Source organism: Oncorhynchus tshawytscha, linkage group LG19 (assembly GCF_018296145.1).
Source record: "Oncorhynchus tshawytscha isolate Ot180627B linkage group LG19, Otsh_v2.0, whole genome shotgun sequence".
Taxonomy (NCBI): Eukaryota; Metazoa; Chordata; class Actinopteri; order Salmoniformes; family Salmonidae; genus Oncorhynchus; species Oncorhynchus tshawytscha.
The window spans coordinates 26364778-26386359 of NC_056447.1; the positions used below are offsets into that span (position 1 = coordinate 26364778).

Here is a 21582-nt window from a genome sequence, read left to right on the forward strand (position 1 = left end):
CTGTGTGAAGACTATTTCTTCCTAACAAAGACAGCCAACTTTGCCAAACGGGGGATGATTTAACAAAAGCGCATTTGCGAAAAAAGCACAATCGTGGCACGAATGTACCTAACCATAAACACCAATGCCTTTCTTAAAATCAATACACAGAAGTATATATTTTTAAACCTGCATATTTAGTTAAAAGAAATTCATGTTAGCAGGCAAGATAAACTAGGGAAATTGTGTCACTTCTCTTGCGTTCATTGCACGCAGAGTCAGGGTATATGCAACAGTTTGGGCCGCCTGGCTCATTGCAAACTAATTTGCCAGTATTTTACGTAATTATGACATAACATTGAAGCTTGTGCAATGTAACAGCAATATTTAGACTTATGGATGCCACTCGTTAGATAAAATACGGAATGGTTCCGTATTTCACTGATAGAATAAACATTTTGTTTTCAAAATGATAGTTTCCGAATTTGACCATATTAATGACCTACGGCTCGTATTTCTGTGTGTTATTATATTATAACTAAGTCTATGATTTGATAGAGCAGTCTGAGTGAGCGGTGGTAGGCAGTAGTAGGCTCGTAAGCATTCATTCAAACAGCACTTTACTGCGTTTGCCAGCAGCTCTTCGCAATGCTTCAAGCATTGCACTGTTTATGACTTCCAGCCTATCAACTCCTGAGATTAGGCTGGCAATACTAAAGTATTTATTAGAACATCCAATAGTCAAAGGTATATGAAATACAAATGGCATAGAGAGAAATAGTCCTATAATAACTACCACCTAAAACTTCTTACCTGGGAGTATTGAAGACTCATGTTAAAAGGAACCACCAGCTTTCATTTGTTGTCATGTTCTGAGCAAGGAACTTAAACGTTAGCTTTCTTACATGGCACATAGTGCACTTTTACTTTCTCCAACACTTTGTTTTCGCATTATTTAAACCAAATGAACATTTTTCATTATTTATTTGAGACTAAATTGATGTATTATATTAAGTTAAAATAAAACTGTTCAGTGTTCATTCAGTATTGTTGTAATTGTCATTATTACAAATATATATATAAAAATATGCAGAATTAATCGGTATTGGCTTTTTTGGTCCTCCAATAATCGGTATCAGTATCGGCGTTGAAAAAATCATAATCGGTCGACCTCTAGAAATCATAGCATCAGGTAAATGGCGTGTTGACATGGATCTGGGCCGGGCGTTTTGAAGCACGACTGTTGGTCTCGCTGCACAGGCCCTGTGACGCTCACTGAGAGGGTGCCTAAGCCTCTGGAAGAACAGAACAGGTTCAGCCAAAGGAGCTCATATGACAAGACATTTCTTCAACGGATCGTTTCACCTTCCAAGTAGCATTTGAAACCTCTTGGCTACCTGTCGGGGTTTCTATGTTTTTTTGGTGTGGTGTTTTCTCTGTGTTTGTTTTGTCTTTATCACACTGTACTGTCTTGACCAGTACCTGCCTTGACATATAGACAGGGACAGGGAGTTGGTAAGGAGCGTAACAGGTCTCCCTCCCACTGTGAGATTACGTATGTTGATACTGTTTGTTTGGGTTTGTCTTTGAACTACAGTTCTGAGAATCTCATACATTTGATATATTTTGTCATGGCTACAATTGCAGCTCTGCTCCCCTGGTGTAAATGGACTGTTAGAATCATTTTTGTCGTATATCAATAGACCCAGAGGAGATGGTTTACTGCAAGTGTTACAGTGAAAGGATTGTCTTGGATTTATATGGTGACAGGCGACAGGCATTACAGGTGTGATGTTTTGTTTACATTTGGGCAGTATATTCAGTGTCCTACATGAAGCACTTATATAAACAACGGCTGGGTTTTATATGGTCTGTTATCGTAGCTGTCTTTCAGTGATGATATCCTATTAGCTATACTTGTATCCATTCCTGATTGGTGTAATTGACAGACACAATTGAAAGCAGAGATGATTGATAATAGATGTGTGTGTGTGTGTGTGTGTGTAACAGAGAGAGAGACAGAGGCTTCAGGGACTGTGGCTTTGTGTGTTGTTTTCTGTGTGTTGAGCTGAGAGGGATGGGATGTTTTTAAACCAAGGTGTTATCCAGGTAAAGGAGCGGAACATAGGATTCCAGGTCTTAATAAGATATATGTCAAGAGAGTGTCTCAAAATATTGACCCTTGTCTTTGAGAGAGAACTTCCTAAGTCTGCTCAGTATGAGGTGCACACTCACCTCAGATGACCCTGACTGCTTGTCTCTCATTTGTCTCAAAAAGAATGCCTCTGCCACAGACCTTGTTGTCACATTGGACCATCATTACAGACCAATAGTTACAACCATGAAACAAAAGCAACAATAAGCTTTTGTACATGAACAGAACAAAGCATGGCCTAAATACTATAACATAACACAAGAAGTCCTGTTCTAAGTCCTGTTGTACTATCAATTCCATATATTTTCAGAAATGATCTCAAGAAGATTAGATTCAGCCCTTTTAATGGGTGTTGTGCTTGTTATTTTGGTGCTCTCATTTGTTTCTTACAATTTCTGGGACTGGCTGACAGTACGCCTTTAAGCCAGGTCACCCCTTGAAAAGAAACATTGACTTGAAATTAGATTTGCATGGTAGACATGGTAAACAGATGAATACAATGAATAGGTATGCAGACAAATAAATTCATATATAATATAATTAAAGGTTACATTTTATTTAGGCACGTTGAATAAGGGACACAAATACTGTGTTTTAAAATGATTAACTATGATGTGTAATAATGGGTGGTTTTTCTTTCCCTTTCCCCCTCCTCCAGTCTGTGGTCTAAGTATCGACATCCGTAATGACATCAGTGAGTTCAAGAGTCTGGAGAACTGCACGGTGGTGGAGGGCTACCTGCAGATCCTCCTCATCGGAGAAAAGACCAACAACCTCAACCAGGAGCTCTTCCGCTCCCTCAGCTTCCCCAAGCTGACCGTCATCACCGACTACCTGCTCCTGTTCCGCGTGTCCGGCCTGGACAGCCTCAGCACGCTCTTCCCCAACCTCAACGTCATCCGCGGACGCAACCTCTTCTACAACTATGCCCTGGTGATCTTCGAGATGACCAGTCTGAAGGACATTGGCCTGTACAACCTGAGGAACATCACACGAGGGGCCATCCGGATCGAGAAGAACCCTGAGCTCTGCTACCTGGACTCTGTGGACTGGTCTCTCATCATGGACGCAGAGTTCAACAACTTCATCGCGGGGAACAAGCAGTCCAAGGAGTGTGGTGATGTGTGTCCAGGCATCATGGAGGACAACGCTCAGTGCATCAAGACCAGCTTTAACGGCAACTTTAACTCTCGCTGCTGGACATCCAACCACTGCCAGAAAGGTAAGGAGCGCTGAACTTTTCTCTTCACAGTCTGGGCAGCAGAGACCCAGTCACATCAGCACAGAGGACAGCCTGTCCACAGAGCTCCCGTTTACTTGTTTTTTTGTTGTTTACTCCTGCAGAATTCTGTATTTGTTTGTGTTGGTTTTTTAAGGTTTTAAGCAGAGGTGGGACCAAGTCACTATTATTCAAGTCACAAGCAAGTCTCAATTCGCAAGGTTTGAGTATCAAGTCGAGTCTCAAGGAAAACAGTCAACAAAGTCAATAAAAATTAAATCTATACATGCAATGACAAATCTTTGTCTATTTTTTTGAGGCTACCAGACACACATTTTCATTATTTTGTCTACAACACATTTTGATTATGTAATAATTCATTTGAACAAAAACTCCAAATGCAATCTTCATAAGCAAATGATACATTTCAAGCGATTTTGATGTACCAAAAGACCAGTAGGCCTATGCTAGTTGTTGCTGCATGATGCCCCATTGCTGGTGAGCTTGCAAAGTAAATGGTTAGTAACAACCAATTCTTGGACCTGCATATTTATTTATGGCAATCCTTTTTCCCTGTGAGTTTTGCACTGCAGCCGATCGAAAATCAACAATCTGTTCGCTAGCACCTGACCTGTGTTGATTGACAGTTTGCTGGTCCAATCAGAGGGCCGAGTGTGCTTTTCACTAGCCATTCTATTGCACGTTTCTTTTACAAGTACGATGCTGCGGCTACTGTCTCTGGCTGCATAGAGAGTAATCCACAGAAACTCTGTGCCACATAATTGGTGACAATACGTTACAAAACCTGTCATGTGACTCGAGTCCCCACCTCTGGTTTTAAGGTAGATTGTTTCTCAAATAACTGGGGTATTTGGCAGTGTTTGTCTATCCAACTTGTGATGCAACCATTTGCAGAGTTGTTTTTGATCTAGGTAGCTAGGTGGGTTCCAGTCATTCTCAAAATGTGAAGTCCCCAGTGAACAAATCCCATGAATCAATGTTGTTTTTCTTTCATATTCGTCAGGGAGCAGGATTGTCCCCCGCCCAGTAAAAACATTTCCTGTCTGTTTGTTATGGAGGTCTTTTCTTTAGATCAACCTATTTGCTGACAGAACTAAGGATGTGTGCATAATACATTTTCTGGTATTAAATACATTCTCAGTTGAGGTTACTGTTGCTCTGCCAAAAAGCGAGGCAGTGAGTCTTCATGTCTGGACCATATCAGGTCAATATTTACTAAATCTTATCTGGTGTGATGAATGAGTTATGACACAATACACTACAGCATAAGTATTTAAAGTCTATGAAGAAGGAAGGATATGGTTTTCTTGTAGCCTCTTTATAGTTATATTTTTAAAGGACCAATGCAGCCATTTTTTTTTACCTCAATAGCAAGTCATTTCTGGGTAACAATGAAGTACCATACTGTGACTGTTTTCAGTCAAAATGTTAAAAAAGAAACAAAAATATATTACTCGCAAGAGCAATTCCTCAAGCAGTAATTTTGCTAGGACTGTCTGGTAGTGGTCTGAGTGGGGAGGCGAAAAACAGAGAACTAGCTGTTATTGGCAGAGAGGTTTGGAACTCTCTTTCTTATCGGTCTATTAACTCATTTACTGCCCGATGACATACTCCATCCCACAAAATCTGGCGGAAAATTCAAAGGTATTTTCATACAGCTCTATAAAGGGCATTATCATATTTTTTCACAATTTCACAGTATTATTCCAACCTCATAGTGTGGAAATATATATAAAAAACAATAAATCATGTTTTTGTCTACACTGGGACTTTAATTGTATACATGTCTATTACTCACAGATATAGAATGATAATTAAACTGTCAATCAGCAGTTGAAGCAATAACAAAGCGTCCACCCCGCCCCTGTTTCTGTAAAAAGCTGAGGGATGGGGCTGGAGAAATGTAACCCCTCTCAAATTCATACACAGAGCTAATATAAAAATGATAGTTTTAACCATGTTTTGAGGCAATATAGTGGTTGTTTACATTGACTTTGTTTACAAACATTGGAATGAAAGCTTATATTTCGGGTTCTGATGGGGTACGACAGATGAACTAAGCTCATGAGCATTTCCATGTTATATTTTTCAAGAATCAATTGGTACATTTAATTAATTAAAAAGTCAAAAAATGGATGAAGCAACCTCAGATTGCCCCTTTAAGTTAATAAATAAAATTAATGTCAACAATTGACTTAATTTAGGACTGGAAGTTAAGGGCAAGGGATAGTGGGAAAAGTTGTTTTGGTCTTGTTGTTTAGTTGTCTTCCTTAGGCATTGTGGTTGGCGTTGTTGTTGTGGATGTGTGGCTGACAGAGTGACATCAGTGCCACGGTATTGGCCAACCAGGCTCCCACCGTAGTGTATTTGTCTGTTTTGTCTAGACGATTACACACTGCAGAGCTTGAGTTGGAATGGCCGCCTGTTTAAAACCTCAAGTGTCTCACTGTGTGGACAGTTTTTCACTGGTCCAAATCAAAGGAATTCAGATGCATATTTACCCTGCGAAGGAGATTACTGTAGGTCGACCTTGACTTCAAGAAGCTTTGGGGGAAAACACTTCTCCTAGCCTCCTACTTGCCTGTCTGCTCCCCTTTCCTCTCAACATGAAATAATAATGGGAAAATGTCCTCCCAGCCATGGCCTTTTGAAGACCTGTTTACAGCTCCCATGGATAACTGGTACTTCTAAACATCTTCCCTTCAGACCCAGAAAACAAATAGAGGAAATCAACCTCTAAATAGTGACTTCATTAGTGGCCATTTATGTTTCAAGGAATGGACTTTATTGTTGCGATATTTGTTCTATGGATGCAGTATTAAATTAATGAGGCTGTTTATAGTATTTGTTGTAAGGGTCTCTGGTGTATCTAACTGTATGTTGCAGTATAGACAGTCTGGACTGGCTTAAGTGACCTGTGTGGAATTAACTTCATTGATGTACAAAGATTTGCTTGTAATTTATCTGATGTTGTTTGGAACCAATGTTAAGGGTCAACATTTTTGTTTTTCCTAAGATTTGTTATGGTAAGGAGACAAAGGGCATTTTTGATTTGCTCCCGCAGATCCATTCTCCCACCTTAAAGCCTAGCAGATGTCAGGGTAAATACTCTGAGACTTGAGGTCTCAACTCTGCAAATAAAGACTAACAGAGATTGTGATATCAGGATAAAATGGCTCATTTAGAGGGTGTGTGATTGTGGCTTAGTGGTAGTACAGCTAGATTTGTAGGCTCAGTTCTCACCCATACAATGTTCAAGGCTCTGAATCTAGCAGAGATGAGACTTTCTCTGGCCCTCACTGAAGGGCAGATACTCCACTTGTCTCCACCCCTCTGCATAATTGCCTTGTTTTTCTCCAGTACAGATGTTTCTTCAAGGGCATGCTGTGCAGCGGTTTCCTAGTCAATCCGGACCAATCCTCTACTCTGAATGCATCTCTTTAATTACAGTACATGACTAGGAGATGCTGTTTGCTAGTAGGACTACTTTAGCCTCTGGGGAAGTTTCTTTGGAGAGCTATTGTTTGTTAGGTCAAACAGGCATTACTCTATACTTGCCTTGCCTGCTTGTATGAACTCGCTGTGTACAGTTTTAAGCAACACCAATCTACTAAATGTTTAATTAGAAAGGAACAGATTGCCTCAGAAATGGATATGAAAATGGCAACGTATGACTTTCGAGGTTAATTCCTGGCTCTATGTTCCTGTCTGGCTGGGTGTGGGTAGGGTAGGATAGTGTTACCTGGCTGATATTAGGCTCTTTGTCTGGAAAGAGGCAGACCCGGGCCATGGAGATTTAAGGGGGTAGTGGGTTCTCTTTAGTAGCGGGCCATGGCATGCGGAGAGGCGCTAACGGATGGCTTATGTGAGAAGGGGGTCTGAGGGGAAAATGTCACAGAAATGTCAAGTGTACAAGCACAACGGCAGGCTCTCACTAACACCCCAGTGGAGGCACAGCCCAGCTCCCTCCTCCTCATCTGTTACTCCTTTCCCGCTTTCCTTCCCTCCCTCAAGTTTGCTCTTTTTTTATTGCACTTCTTCATAGTTTGACTAGTTTTTCCCTCTCTCTCTTCTGCCAGCTTTATCAGAGACTGTTCAAAGCTTTAGCTGTGAGATATCTCCTGACTGTTTACACACTGTGCTCATTCTCTCAACACTCCAGCCGTCAGTTGAGTTGTTTGGCTGGCTGTGGCCACTGTGACATTGCGTGTTGTTGGCGTGTGTTTTTGGGTCTTGTGACCTGCTCTCTGGCCTGCATCGAATGTGGCCCTCTGGTCACTCTGTTCCAGGCGGGTATGTCTTCCTCCCCCAGAGGAGAAGTGAGCAAAGCCAGCCAACGGGAGAGAGAGAGGCTGGTTGATAAGCAGCACCCAGGCTGTCCTGACCAACCCTGTTCTGTTAGTGCAGATCACACCACCATACAGCTCGTCTGACCTCATATAGCTAACATTTCCCATTAATGTGTTTAAATATTTACTTACAATACGCTCAGCTTGAATGACACTGTGGTGTCTGGTTTCTTAACCACACTGCCCTTTACTTACATTCCCCAGATAACACTGTGTTGGCTTGTATCTTTTACTTTGCTTCAAGTGTACAACTTGATATCACACTGCTCTGAGGGCTCTGCCCTGAACTATGTTCATGGGTTTAGAGCAGGGGGAGCAGATTTGGAGGAAGCCATTGTGATGAAAGCTTTTAAATGAAATGTTTAGTTTGTGAGATTCGATACATTAAATCTACAGCAGAGCTAGAGTGCGTACTGGACAGGAATGGGGAAAGGGGCTGGTGACTGTCTCTTTAAGGGAGTATATAAGGTAGAAATTCCTGCTGGCTTAGTCATTGCAGCTTTGAGAGGATAAAGATGGGAAACACACAGAACTCCCTGTATGTACAGAGGCCATGTGGTATGGTAGAGAAAGAATGTTTGTGAAAAACCAAGAGATCACTGAATGGAAGATGATGATGTGGGTGGTAGAGACAGGCGCTGGGAATGTGTGTGTGTGCGTGAGGCGTTAGGTGGGCTATGTCATATGATCGGTTGTCTTGTTTTTGTTTAACCAACGTAATCCCAGACACTTGCCTCGACATGCAGGGAAGGCTTTACATTTTTAAAGGCTTCTCTCAGGCTTATCAAAGGGCCGTGGTGAGGGACAGGAAGGGCTCCAGTTCCAACAGTCTGGCCTTTTCTCCAAGAGCCCTGTACTTTCCTGGGGGGTCTGGTAGTGCTGCTGGTGACTCACTTCCTGGATCCATCTCCCTGTGCCAGGCATGCCTGCCCAGCTCTGCCCAGGCAGTGTTCTACTGTGAAGACAGAGCCATGCCACTCTGTTTATCAGCCTCACATATCGTGCCATCCCTCCCTTTCGCTACTCCCTCCTCCCCCACAGTAAAGATGGCATAATCAGATCCCTCATCTGCTCCTACACTCTCCTCAGTCCTGCAGCGCTCTCAATGGGTCACTACAACTCCTCTTGAGAGGGAAAAAGCCATGGGAAACTGGGCTTGCACAACACTAGCTAGCTAGCATAACCACAGTGTTTATTTATTATTTCTTTTTTTAATTATTATTTTCTCAGAGGACTAGGGAATATTGATTCCTTGTGTTGCTACTCTATGGTGCCATTGATTGAAATGACATTAGAGATGGATGACAAGCCCTTTCATGGTAGGCCTGTGTGCAACCCCATCCCTATCTTTGTGCTTTCAGACTGTGATGTATTTTAAAGAGTGGTCGGTGGACAGAGGCCTTCCATGAACTGACTTTTTGTATAGTGCTTAATAAGCTTTAATACCTATGCAGGTACAAGAACAAATAATTGTTGTCCTATAGTTTTTTGTGTGTCTGTGTGTATATGTGAGTACATTCCATGCAGTTCTTCTCCCCTCTCTCTCCTCTCCTGGCCTCTGACACATTTTCTCCCATTAGGTGACATTCATAAATGTCATTCTTGAGAAATGTGAGCAGGAGATCTTAATATGTTTAGCTGTTATAGAGATGCTCTTCAGTCGGCCCCAATAATCACTTGCGACGCAAGCGGATAAAACGGTTTGGTTACAAATAGTTTTTCTGTTCAATTGGTTTTGTAGGTTTCCTTTGGACAGTATGATTGGTCAGACAGTTTGTTTTTAGTTTTTCCCTAAAGCAAATGTTTAATATATTATCTGCTTCAGTGCGTTGCTAGTTTGTAGTGCAATGCATGGCAAGCCACTTACATGCTTGCTTGTGTCAACAACACATATACTACTATGCAAAGCATTTTAAATAGTAATGTCTTTCAAATAGTACATTTGTTTTGGTTATCTGTTGTGTATTTGTAAAATTTGAATACCCGTTATGAAAATACTGTCATCAATGCCTCTCTATAATGATTTAAAAGGCTGGACTGTGTAGCAATGCTGCCACCACAGATACTTCTATAATGATTTAAAAGGCTGGACTGTGTAGCAATGCTGCCACTCCACAGAGACGGCTAGAGACACACGCAAATGTGAGTGCTCGCACACACACACACACACACACACACACACACACACACACACACACACACACACACACACACACACACACACACACACACACACACACACACACACACACACACACTCACTCACACACACATTCCATGCCCTCACATTTGCCTTTATCCGCGCCCAGTGTGCCTATTGTGTGTGTGCGTGTGTGTGTGTTTGTACGTGTCTGTGTGTGTGTGTGTGTGTGTGTGTGTGTGCATGCACATGGTGACTGGTGCCGGTGTGTGCGAGCTACTCATTGCCTGTGCTGATGGGCTGCTTGCTGCCTTCTGGCCGCTCTGTGCGGAAGCTGTGACTCATCCGGCACTCTTAACACTCATTCATAAATCTGTGTGAATACTATAACTTCCTCTCTCAGCGCCGTGGGGCCACCGCTCTGTGATAGATTCCACTCAGTCCCAGTGTAATGGCAGGAAGGACGAGGCCTATCTCCTCTCCGCCTGTTAGCACTGCTACTCGCTAGCTGCTCCCCACTGAGGTGAGAGGAGTAGCCGCTGTGCTCTGCTCCATGCTGCTTGGGCTGCCTGCCTGAGCTCTGTGCCCGCTGCAGCCACTGCTCACTACTGGGCAGGCTTGGCATTGCCAGGGGGGATAATGCGCCATGCCCGCAAGTAAGCTCTCAGAGCACAAGTTAATTCCACAACGGGGGAAAAAAAATCTCCTGCCGACAAATCTCTCCTGCAGAAGTGAGGATGTGTGCGGTATTGGTGGATATATTTGACACACCGCAGAGGAAGAATATTGTTCTGCCATGGGTGAACAGCTAGTTTCAGGGGCAACGGGATCAGATCCGCTTCTCTGCTGGCGTCTTCTCCTTCTCCCCGTACGGCGTGTGTTTATTTGTATATTTTCTGTTCATGTGTGATGCCCCCTCACATTGAATAAATGTGTACCGCTGAAGGCAGAAGCTTATGACATACACACTGAGGGGAAAGTGTGTGGATGTGGCACGTGTGATGACTGAGATGAGGAGGGTGGGTCTTGAGATGCTCAGTTGAGCTACCCAAGTCCCCTTGGTTAGTGAGGAGAGACCAGCTGACCGGTCGAAGAAGGATGCCCCCAGAGATGTCTCAGTTTCAGAACATTGTTTGATCACTGTCTGTCCTTTCATTAGTAATGTCTTTTCTAATTTCACATATTTTTTTTAGCTCGTGTTTTTGTTACTCTTTACAGCTGATGTGCGACATGAAAAGGTCATACAAATCACTGCTGCTGATAACAAAGTGTGTCCAATGTCACCATGAGTTCCTATCATGAGGAAATATGGTAAAGAGAATTTGCGAAGCAGTGTAAACATGATGTACACGTTAGGATCGTGGAGCAAATGGAAATCAGATGTCAAGGCTAATGCTCTTTATAGCTTTAGCTGGTCTTTGTCTAGAGAAAAAAGACTTACATTTATGACTGTTCTCTTTTGGAATGAAGTGGGCAGGAACTTCTTTGAAATAACAGAGGTTAGCATAACAACGCGCTTTGTGTTACTTCTTAAGAGCTAAAGAAAAGCCACATGTAGGATTGTGTGTGTGTGTGTGTGTGTGTGTGTGTACAGGCTGCAACATGCCAGTCTGTTCTTATGCACTGAGGAGATAAAAGGGTGTCATAAAATTACAAAGGAAATCTTATGGACTTACTCAGCTAATTGAAATGCCTCTGACAACCCCACTTCCCCTTTAACCCTTTACTGAGCTTCTTCAGTCAATGTGAAGAGAGAACAGAGTGCCTTGTTGATATAGACCTGTGAGGTCTAGCTGCTGTCTATCCTAGCGTTGTAAGTCATGTCTGCATTTGTCTGTGATTGAAGAGTGACCTTGACCTCATCCGGGAGGACAAGGAGGATGCTTCCCCTTCCTCTGTCTCCTGGTCTGTTTGGGTTTAATACCCAAGCCCTAGAGCAGTTGTCAGGATGCTGGGTAATGTGAACAGGTGTATGGGGCTCCTCTGGTCTGCTGTTGCTGCTGGCCTTCTCCTCTCCTCTCAGCCTGTCCATCTCTCCTGCTCCTGGCAGGACTGCTGCTCCTTGGCCACACCAACTGGCCTTTCACCAGTTGGCGCTCTGTTACCATCAGGGTGGCCAAGGATGAAATATGGGGTCTTATGGCGCATTTCCACTGAGGATTTACCCCAGTGTTTCACCCAAAAGGCTCAGACTTTTGTCTTTGCTGCTATGTGCGCCAGCACCCGTGTCTCATTGGGCCATGGCTCCGGCAGACCTGTTCCAACTTGGAGCCAAGGCAAGGCCCTGGGTACTTTTCAGCTGGCATTAACATAACAATGGCTAACTGTGAACGTTAAAACCATCTCACAAAGCAACAGTCTTGAATGATGCAAAGCATGTTGATTCTGCTCGCAACAAGTCTTTCGTGTCACTCTCCTGTGTTAACATAATAACACCAGAGCTAACATTACACAAAACACTGGTGTGGGGGTAAGTCTACGCTGCTCCTGTTCAGAGAACTACGGAGGTGTCGAAGTCCTCACATTGACTAAAGAAGAGTTAGGCAATGCTGCAGCCTGTTTCAATATCGTTTCAGTCTGATCTTGTGTGAGAAATGCTCTTTAATCTTGGAGGATCTTATGTTATTTGATATGTCTTCATATCAGTGGTGGATTTAGGTGCCATGCTCTCATTCCTATCCTCATCCCTGTCCTTATCTGTGCACTGTCCTAATCCCCGTCCTGTCCTTATCCCTACCCTGCCCTCATCCCTGCCCTGTCCTAATCCCTGTCCTGTCCTAATCCCTGTCCTGTCCTTATCCCTGTCTGCAGTTCTGGGAGCTGAGGAGGTTCAGCACAGCTGCTCTCTTGTTTCATCAGCGGACGGACAGCGGGCCGCTACTGTGTTAAATATAGACAGAGTCTCCAGAGCAGCACCAACAGCAGCTCTATCTCAGTCTGTTAGGCGGGGAGTGGAGGGAGAGGCCACGTCACCTGGGAGACCTCACTATCCTCATTCATCCAGCCAGGCTAATCTGATTCAGGACCCACAGGGCACTCATTTAGTGTTCCTTACTATCATTTTACAGTTGGAGATTTTTTTCATGTTACATTTTCTATATCCTCCAAAACTTCTCCCAAGGTAACCCCTGGCATCATTACAAGTATATTGTGGGAAAACAGTCCTTAAATGACATTATATATATATTTTTGTACCTTTATTTCACTAAGCAAGTTAGTTAAGAACAAATTCTTATTTACAATGACGGCCTACCCCTGCCAAACCCGGACGACGCTGGGCCAATTGTGCACCACCCTATGGGACTCCCAATCACGGTCGGATGTGATGCAGCCTGGATTCAAACCAGGGACTGCAGTGACACCTCTTGCACTGAGATGCAGTGCCTTAGGCCGCTGCACCATTATGGAGACAGACACTGTTCATGCCACGTGTGCCCTTCTTTTCCCCCAATCCTAGAGGAAGTTGCTTATTGGGTATCTGTGCAGATGTCTTACTGAACCGCCCAAACACTGTCTGACTGGTCTCCCTATCTCATATGTTTGGGTTCTGGCTGATTCCATGTCCCACTCCTCTGTCCTCCCCCTTTCCCCCAGTCCTCTCCTCTGGTGTGGTCGTCTGGCTCCCATAACCAGGCCCAGGGCTGATAGAGCAGAGTAGAGTGGAGCGGTGGGGTGAGGTGCAGGTCTACCTTTCATCTGCCCGTCCTCTTGTGTCTGATGAGAGCACGTTTGTTGATAAGTGTCTAGCAAGCCTTTGAAGTACCAGCCTCCGTTACTCTCTCCCCAACCCCCCACCCTCTCCCATTAGTGCATCAATTACTGAGACATGACCAGCCCAGCCAGGCTTGTTTGCACTTGAGTGTGCTTTAAGGTCCACCTCTCTCTGGTCTTCTGAAAAACATGACAGGCGCTAGTCCACAGCGTTCATGTAAACACCTCCGATTCTTATGAATGTTTTATTAGTCCACATTACTTACACTCATTTACTCAAAGCTGCCTCTTGTTGCTAAACAATTTCTTTTTAATTATTATTATTTGTAGGTTTCATTTTGATACACTTGCCTGAGTCCTTTGGATATAATTGTAACTTTGATTAGACAAACATATAAATTGTTGTTGATACACGAGTTACAGATGTAGGATCATAATTTTACCTGTATTGTCGCAGCAAAATAATCCTGCAGCAACAGGATCTGAACGTTTATTCCATAATTTTGCTTGATCAGTGGCAAGGCTATTAGCTGGCCAATATTATGTGACATGAAAAGTGTAATACTGTTAATATAACTTGTGTTAGTGTGGGTTTTCACTGAATTTATGTCAATTCTCAGCAACAAAAGAGTGATCAAATGAAGATCCTACATCTGTACAATGGTATTTTCTATCATGATATGAGGCATCAGATCTCTGCTGTGTGGTCCATCTCCCACCTCTTCACTGCAGCCAGGAGTTGTTTTCATGTACTGCAGTATGCATTGTTCCTTGGCCAGGCATGTACTAACTTGTTAAAAAGCTTCTTTTTTTTTTACATTCCCTTAACTGGGTGATATATGGTTTATCTTGCCGTTTTGCCATTCAACTGTGTGTGGTAATGATACTGATGTTCCTGTTGAGGAAAGTCCCCGGAATCACAGGCTGGTAGTTTTAGCTGGTACAGTTGTCTAACTGACCTGTCTGTCTTCCAAGCCAAACTACTGCTCTATCTGTCTACCCAACCAAACTACTGCTCTATCTGTCTACCCAACCAAACTACTGCTCTATCTGTCTACCCAACCAAACTACTGCTCTATCTATCCAACCAAACTACTGCTCTATCTGTCTACCCAACCAAACTACTGCTCTATCTGTCTACCCAACCAAACTACTGCTCTATCTGTCTACCCAACCAAACTACTGCTCTATCTGTCTACCCAACCAAACTACTGCTCTATCTGTCTACCCAACCAAACTACGTTTTGGTAATTTAGCAGACACTCTTATCCAGAGTGATTTACCAAGTGCCTTGCTCAATGGAACATTGACAGATTTTTCACCTAGTTTGCTCGGGGATTCGAACCAGCGACCTTTCAGTTACTTGCTCAACACTTTTAAGCGCTAGGCTACCTGCCACCCAAACTACTGCTCTATCTGTCCATGTATCTGCTGTTGATACTGGCACTGAGGATAGTTAAAATGTTTCTGAAGAATTTCCAAAAATGGGGAAAAGATGTGTTACGTAAGGTTGCTTTATACAATTATTTTTTCTGGAACAACATTGTGTTCTCTTTTGCCTGGTGCAGTTCAGAGCTCACAGAAAGTTTGTCTGTTACCAGCTTGAGAGTGGCTGTCTGTGATTAACTTTAGGCCTACATGCTAGATGCGTGTGTTTAGACAAATGCCATTAAATGTCAAAGCCCAACTCCAGATGTGTGTCCTCTAGACATAGAGCTAGTTGGGGTTGGGAGGCGTGGTGTGATAGGAAGTGTGTGGGTTGTGTGTGTGTGTGTGTGTGTGTGTGCAACACAAAGTGGCATTTGTTCAAGGGGATTGCAACGTTGTGTCTCTGATGTTTCTCACTCAGCGTACCCAAGTCAGTCATTCATCTGCACTGTGGAATGCTGTTTCCTTTGGGTCATATTTATACGTGTGGAGTTTTTTTTCTTTCTTTCCCTCCATGGCATTTTTCAAATGACTGGCTAATTTTGTTTACATCAGAGTCATCAAGGGAACGTGATTAGTGCCCCCAGCACCGAAGAGCGTCTGCGTTGTGCCACACAAATGGCCAATTGTAGTGGATGTTGATTGTATTAGATTAAGCACTTAGTTGACCCCCCTCTCCCATGTGCTGTCATCTGTTCTCCTTCACTGCGGATTCATTCACTGTGCTGCCATTGCTCTGCTCAGTGTCTAATACATGGGCAGAACATTTCATCCAATATGTGCTTAACTGTGGTCTGTCCCACAGGGACTGTGAACATCACTGGGCAGTGTGAAATAAAGAGACCATGCAGTATAGATGGGCCACACACACTCAGGTTGATCTGAAGTAAACTAGAAACCAGGCCGTCTGTCAGTCTACTTGCTTTTGTTTGCTAACCACTGGCTGACAAGACGCTTGATCAAATAAGACTGATATGAGAGGACAGTGTGTTTTATTGGCTGGCAGTGAGAGGATTATATGACATATCTTCTAGGGTTGGGAATTGCCAGGGACCTCACAATACGATATCATCACTATACTTAGGTGCCTATACGATATGTATTGCAATTCTCACAACTAGCGCTAGCTAACGCTACCTGACAAAAACACACATATTTTATCGATACTTAGAGTCAAAGTATCAATATAATATCGTAAAAAAATTATATTGCGATATATAACTGTATTGATTTTTTCCACCATCAGTTGTATCTGTATTGCTGACCTTGTATAGCATTGTGTGCTGGAGATCCTGGTGGTCCTTTACTTCATCTGGTGTGCAGCACAGGGAATGTTGATGTAACGTGATCTTGTGACAGCCAGGCAGACAGGGGCTGGCTGGAGCCTCGCTAGGGGCTTAACAGTGGAGAGACGATGTCTCCCTGCCTGACATTTTCCCTCCACTTTGCTGTCACAGCGGGAGACAGTGGTGACCTTAGCACAGTGTCACAGGGTTCCTCAGCACAGCACTGGCTGAGCGGGCAGAGGAGAGGCAGGTGCAACAGGTGCTAAGGTTCACATGTTTCCCAGTCTGGACTGAGGCTGTGGCCCTATAGCTGCTGATGTAATGCTTGCTGAATCTCATTTCCTGTCTCTCTCCTCCCACTCCTCTGACCAACAGAGAAGCTAGGAATGAGTCTGGAAAGATTTTTCTGTGTGTTTTTGACGTTGTGCTCAGATGGCTGAGTTGGTGTTGGTTATCCTCAGTACAGAGTAGCATGGAGAGTTCAGGCCTGAACCCAAGCAGTGTTGTGTGAGTGTCTGAGTGTCTTTGTCTGTGTGTGAGAGTTCATCTACACTCTAGAGAGCACAGCTAAGATGGAAAGATACTGCACTAAGACATCGTTTTCCCCCCCTGCATTTTTTAATTCCTTTCTTGGACTATCTTGGATTATAGAAAGATTGTAATCCATGTTGGATTCCTAGTGTGTCAGATGTGAGGTAGGCTACTGTAGGAAGGAGAAGGTTCAGTCAGCCAGGATGAGTCAGATGGTGAGGCATTATGTTGGCATGACTGTCTGGTACATAGTCAGACATGCTGGACTCTGTCCCGCTCCCTTAGTTAGTCAGTGTTGCCATTGGTATTATTTTAGCCTGCTATCCCTCAGGAGACCTCATGATCATAAAAAGACTGAGCCGCCCTCTTGCCTAACTGAGTGGTTATGCTATCGGAGTGACATGGAATGCTTTTGAACATTTTACACTGTTGGATACACTGGCCATGCTTTAATTAACTGAAAGCATTAAGTGTTGGTGTAATTGTGTAAGTATGCAGGGCTAAGTAAAGGAAATATTTCAGACCACCAAGGATGCTTTTGCCACCAACTTTTTGCTGTCTTTTCATTATATCTGAAACGTATTGCCGGTAACAAATCCTGTGCTTTTATTTCCCCCAACCAACCTATTCGTGACTGCGGTAATTTACTGAGGGGTTGGCGACCCACTTTTCATCTTACCGGTCTTTGGCACGCATTAAATCATGAACATTATATTGTTGTCCGACATCAAACCTGTCCTTGTCAATCACAAAGCTTCACAGAAATGCTTTTAAGGCATTTATTCTCTCCATTGAAATGTATGTAGTTCTGTCCTTGAGTATTTCTTGTCTAATGTCACAGAAATGCTTTGGCATTTAGCCTGGGGGAATGTACACTGACATTTCAACTTTTCTTAACTTTATATTTAGCAAATAAATGGTAAATAAGTGCTTAAGTTTGTAACTTAAACTATAAATTGCTAGGAGGCTACCTGTCTTCAGCCAAAATGACCGTTGGGGAGTTTGAAAGGAGAGAAAGCACGCGGTGTGATCGCATCCAACATGGATGACAACTTTTTGAAATCATCCTTGAGAGGTTCATCTAGGTCAGTTTTTTTTTAAATTTCCTTACATGATCGCAAAGAGCAGTTTTATATTCTGTTATTCCAAGATATGAATTCTTACTATATAATACACTACTGTTGAAAAGTTTGGGGTCAGTTAGAAATGTCTTTGTTTTTGAAAGAGAAGCACATTTTTTTGTACATTAAAATAACATCAAATTGATCAGAAATACAGTGTAGACATCAACTGTTCAGAGGAGACTGTGTGAATCCGGCCTTCATTGTTACAGTTTTCTTCCTGGGAAGGAGAGGAGGACCAAAATGTAGCGTGGTTATGGTTGAACATCTTTAATAAAGATGATAACGTGAACAATATACATATACAAAACAAGAAAACATGGAAAAACCAAAACAGCCCTAACTGGTGCAAAACACAGAGACAGAAAACAATCACCCACGAAATACCCAAAGAATATGGCTGCCTAAATATGGTTCCCAATCAGAGACAACGATAAACACCTGCCTCTGATTGAGAACCACTCTAGGCAACCATAGACTTTCCTAGACAACTCTACTAAACACAACCCCATAAATATAATAAACCCCTAGACAAGACAAGACACATAAATCACCCATGTCACACCCTGGCCTGACCAAAATAATAAAGAAAACACAAAATACTAAGGCCATGGCGTGACATTCATGGTCAAATTGCTGCAAAGAAACCACAACTAAAGGACACCAATAAGAAGAAGAGACTTGCTTGGGCCAAGAAACACGAGCAATGGACATTAGACCGGTGGAAATGTGTCCATATTTGAGATTTTTGGATCCAACCAAAGTCTTTGTGAGACGCAGAGTAGGTGAATGGATGATTTCCGCATGTGTGGTTCCCACTGTGAAGCATGGAGGAGGAGGTGTGATGGTGCTTTGCTGGTGGCACTGTCTGTGATTAATTTTGAATTCAAGGGACACTTAACCAGCATGACTGCCACAGCGTTCTGCAGCGATACGCCATCCCATCTGGTTAACGCTTAGTGGGACTATCATTTGTTTTTCAACAGGGCAATGACCCAACGCACCTGCAGGATGTGTAAAGACTATTTGACAAAGAAGGAGAGTGATGGAATGCTGCATCAGATGACCTGGCCACCACAATCACCTGACCTCAACCCAATTGAGATGGTTTGGGTTGAGTTGGACTGCAGAGTGAAGGAAAAGCAAGAGAATTTCAAGAGAGTTCAAAGGTGTCATCAAGGCCATTTGGTGGCTACTTTTAAGAATCTAAAATCCAAAATATATTTTGATTTGTTTAAAAAAAAAAGGTAACTACATTATTCCATTTGTGTTATTTCATAGTTTTGATGTCTTCACTATTATTGTACAATGTAGAAAAAAGTAAAAAATTAAGAAAAACCCTTGAATGAGTAGGTGTGTCCAAACTTTTGACTGGTACTGTAAAAGGCATGACACCGCAGCAGCCTGGGTCAAAAAGCAACGTTACATGCAACAACAAACAAAAAAATATACACTAAACCCATCCGCTAAATCATTTTTGCGGGGATATGTCAATTTAACAAGCCAGGCAAGTAAAAGGGACTTTCTAGACAATGTTTTAATTATTTGCTAGCTTGTTAGTTAGCTTGTTAGTTAGCTATCTAGCTGGCTATCCAGCTCATATATTACCAGAAAATATCTGCGTTTAACTGTAGCAAACTTTTTATTCACCGTAACAGGAAAATTAACACATTACAAATTAATTATTTACAAATGCTTTACAAGTATGGCAAGCTGCTAACTTACTATTGTGACTGTGGAAAAATAAAAGCATTGGAAAGTAGTGGTGGAGAGTCGACTCCAAAATAATAGATTCCTCAACTCCTTGCCTGTCGACTCATGATGTCGCCTTTCTGGCTGTCAATCTTCGATTCGACTCCTAAGATTCAGTATTTTTGCAACAGAGGAGACTGAGTAGTTGTTGTAAGCTACTTCCGAGAAAACATTTTCTCACATCTTTCACACCAAAGAAAGAGCGAGCTAGCGAGGGAAAGAGAGGATGGGCACAGCATCTTGCAATGCTGTACATATCTCACAATTTCTGGGCTTGCAATGTCTCAAAAGTTCACTAAAGTAGAGGCTATCAATGAGTAGACTAATGTAAACTATTCTACACGCAACAGACCGAAGACGGAACACACTCTCACTTAATCTTTCATAGCAAAGTGAAAGAGCAGGCGAGCCAGCAAGGTAGAGAGAAAGGGCAGGCAGACAGATAGACAGTCAGAACTGTACGCATAGGCTATGTCTTGTATATATTGCCAATAGCTTATTTAATGAAGCAATGGCTGTTGATGTCCTAGGCAATAGATCACAAAGCATGGCATTCCTAATTCCCCACTGGTCTAAACTTTTTGGAAATGGCAAGTTCACGTTCTCATCCATAAACCGTTAAAACCTGTACATAGCCCATCTGTAAACAGCCCATCTATCTACGTACCTCATCCCCATACTGGTATTTATTTATTTATTTATTTTGCTCCTTTGCACCCCAGAATCTCTACCTGCACATTCATCTTCTGCCGATCTACCATTCCAGTGTTTAATTGCTATATTGTAATTACTTTGCCACCATGGCCTATTTATTTCCTTAACTTACCTCATTTGCACTCACTGTATATAGACTTTTTGTTTTCTTTTGTTCTACTGTATTATTGACTGTATGTTTTGTTTATTCCATGTGTAACTCTGTGTTGTTGTATTGTATTGTGTGTCGAATTGCTACGCTTTATCTTGGCCAGGTCGCAGTTGCAAATGAGAACTTGTTCTCAACTAGCCTACCTGGTTAAATAAAGGTGAAATAAAAATAAATAAAAATAAACACATCTCAAGTGCAAATGCTGTTCAGCAGCTCAAATCAGCAGAATGAAGGGCTTTTTTAGTAGGAGGGACGTCTGCCATGGATCTCTAATGTAATGATTATGATCACACTTCCTCAATTGAAATATTATGCGAACACCTATAGATTTTGCAGCCAAGCAAGCATGAGTTATCAGTGTAGAACCCTATTATTGTCTAGACATGACGTTGAATTATCTTCACCCCTAGAATAAAAACCTCCACTCCAGGCTTCAATCATAAGAATCAATTGAATGAAAAAATATTAAGAATTACAGTGGGCAGTTTGGAAAAATGAATCCTGTGTGAATCGTCCTCTGGAATAACGCATAGGCTTGGATAATAATTACATGACCAACGTCTCTATCAATACTAGTCCTGTCCGAATAGGGGTATACAACACATGAAAGAATAGGCTTATCAGCGTGGAGAGTGCGCCATATCATCCCATGGGAATCTGTCAAGGCTGCACACAGCTGAATTATCTCTGAAATAATCTACTTCCTACACATCTTCTATAGTCAAACAAAATAGGCCTTTTATAAGTTGATAAGAAAATGGGCAGCATCATGCTCATGCCAATCCTATCCTAGTAGGACTGTGATAATGGAGTGGTGTTTCAGGGTGTTTTAGGAGTCGAGCAGGAGTCGGTGTCTACTAGCCAAAATCCTGGAGTTGTTTACCCCTAGTGGAAAGTCTGAATTTAAACAGAGGAATATAGAACAAGCTGCTGTCACATCAGGTTACCATGACAACGGTGGCAACAACAGGGTCAAAGTTTAATGTCTCTTGCTCCTTGACGGATAAAGCAATGGCTATATAAAA

General features: G+C 42.6%; 1 protein-coding gene across 2 annotated transcripts in view; it reads left to right on the plus strand.

Annotated features, from left to right (window-relative positions):
* The window catches only part of igf1ra (insulin-like growth factor 1a receptor), a 107877-nt gene that overhangs the window by 10065 nt on the left and 76230 nt on the right, over positions 1-21582 (plus strand). For both annotated transcript variants that reach the window (XM_042301528.1, XM_042301529.1), the window contains exon 2: positions 2793-3356. In XM_042301528.1, coding sequence (XP_042157462.1) covers positions 2793-3356 — 564 coding nt within the window. The remainder of the gene's footprint in view (positions 1-2792; positions 3357-21582) is intronic.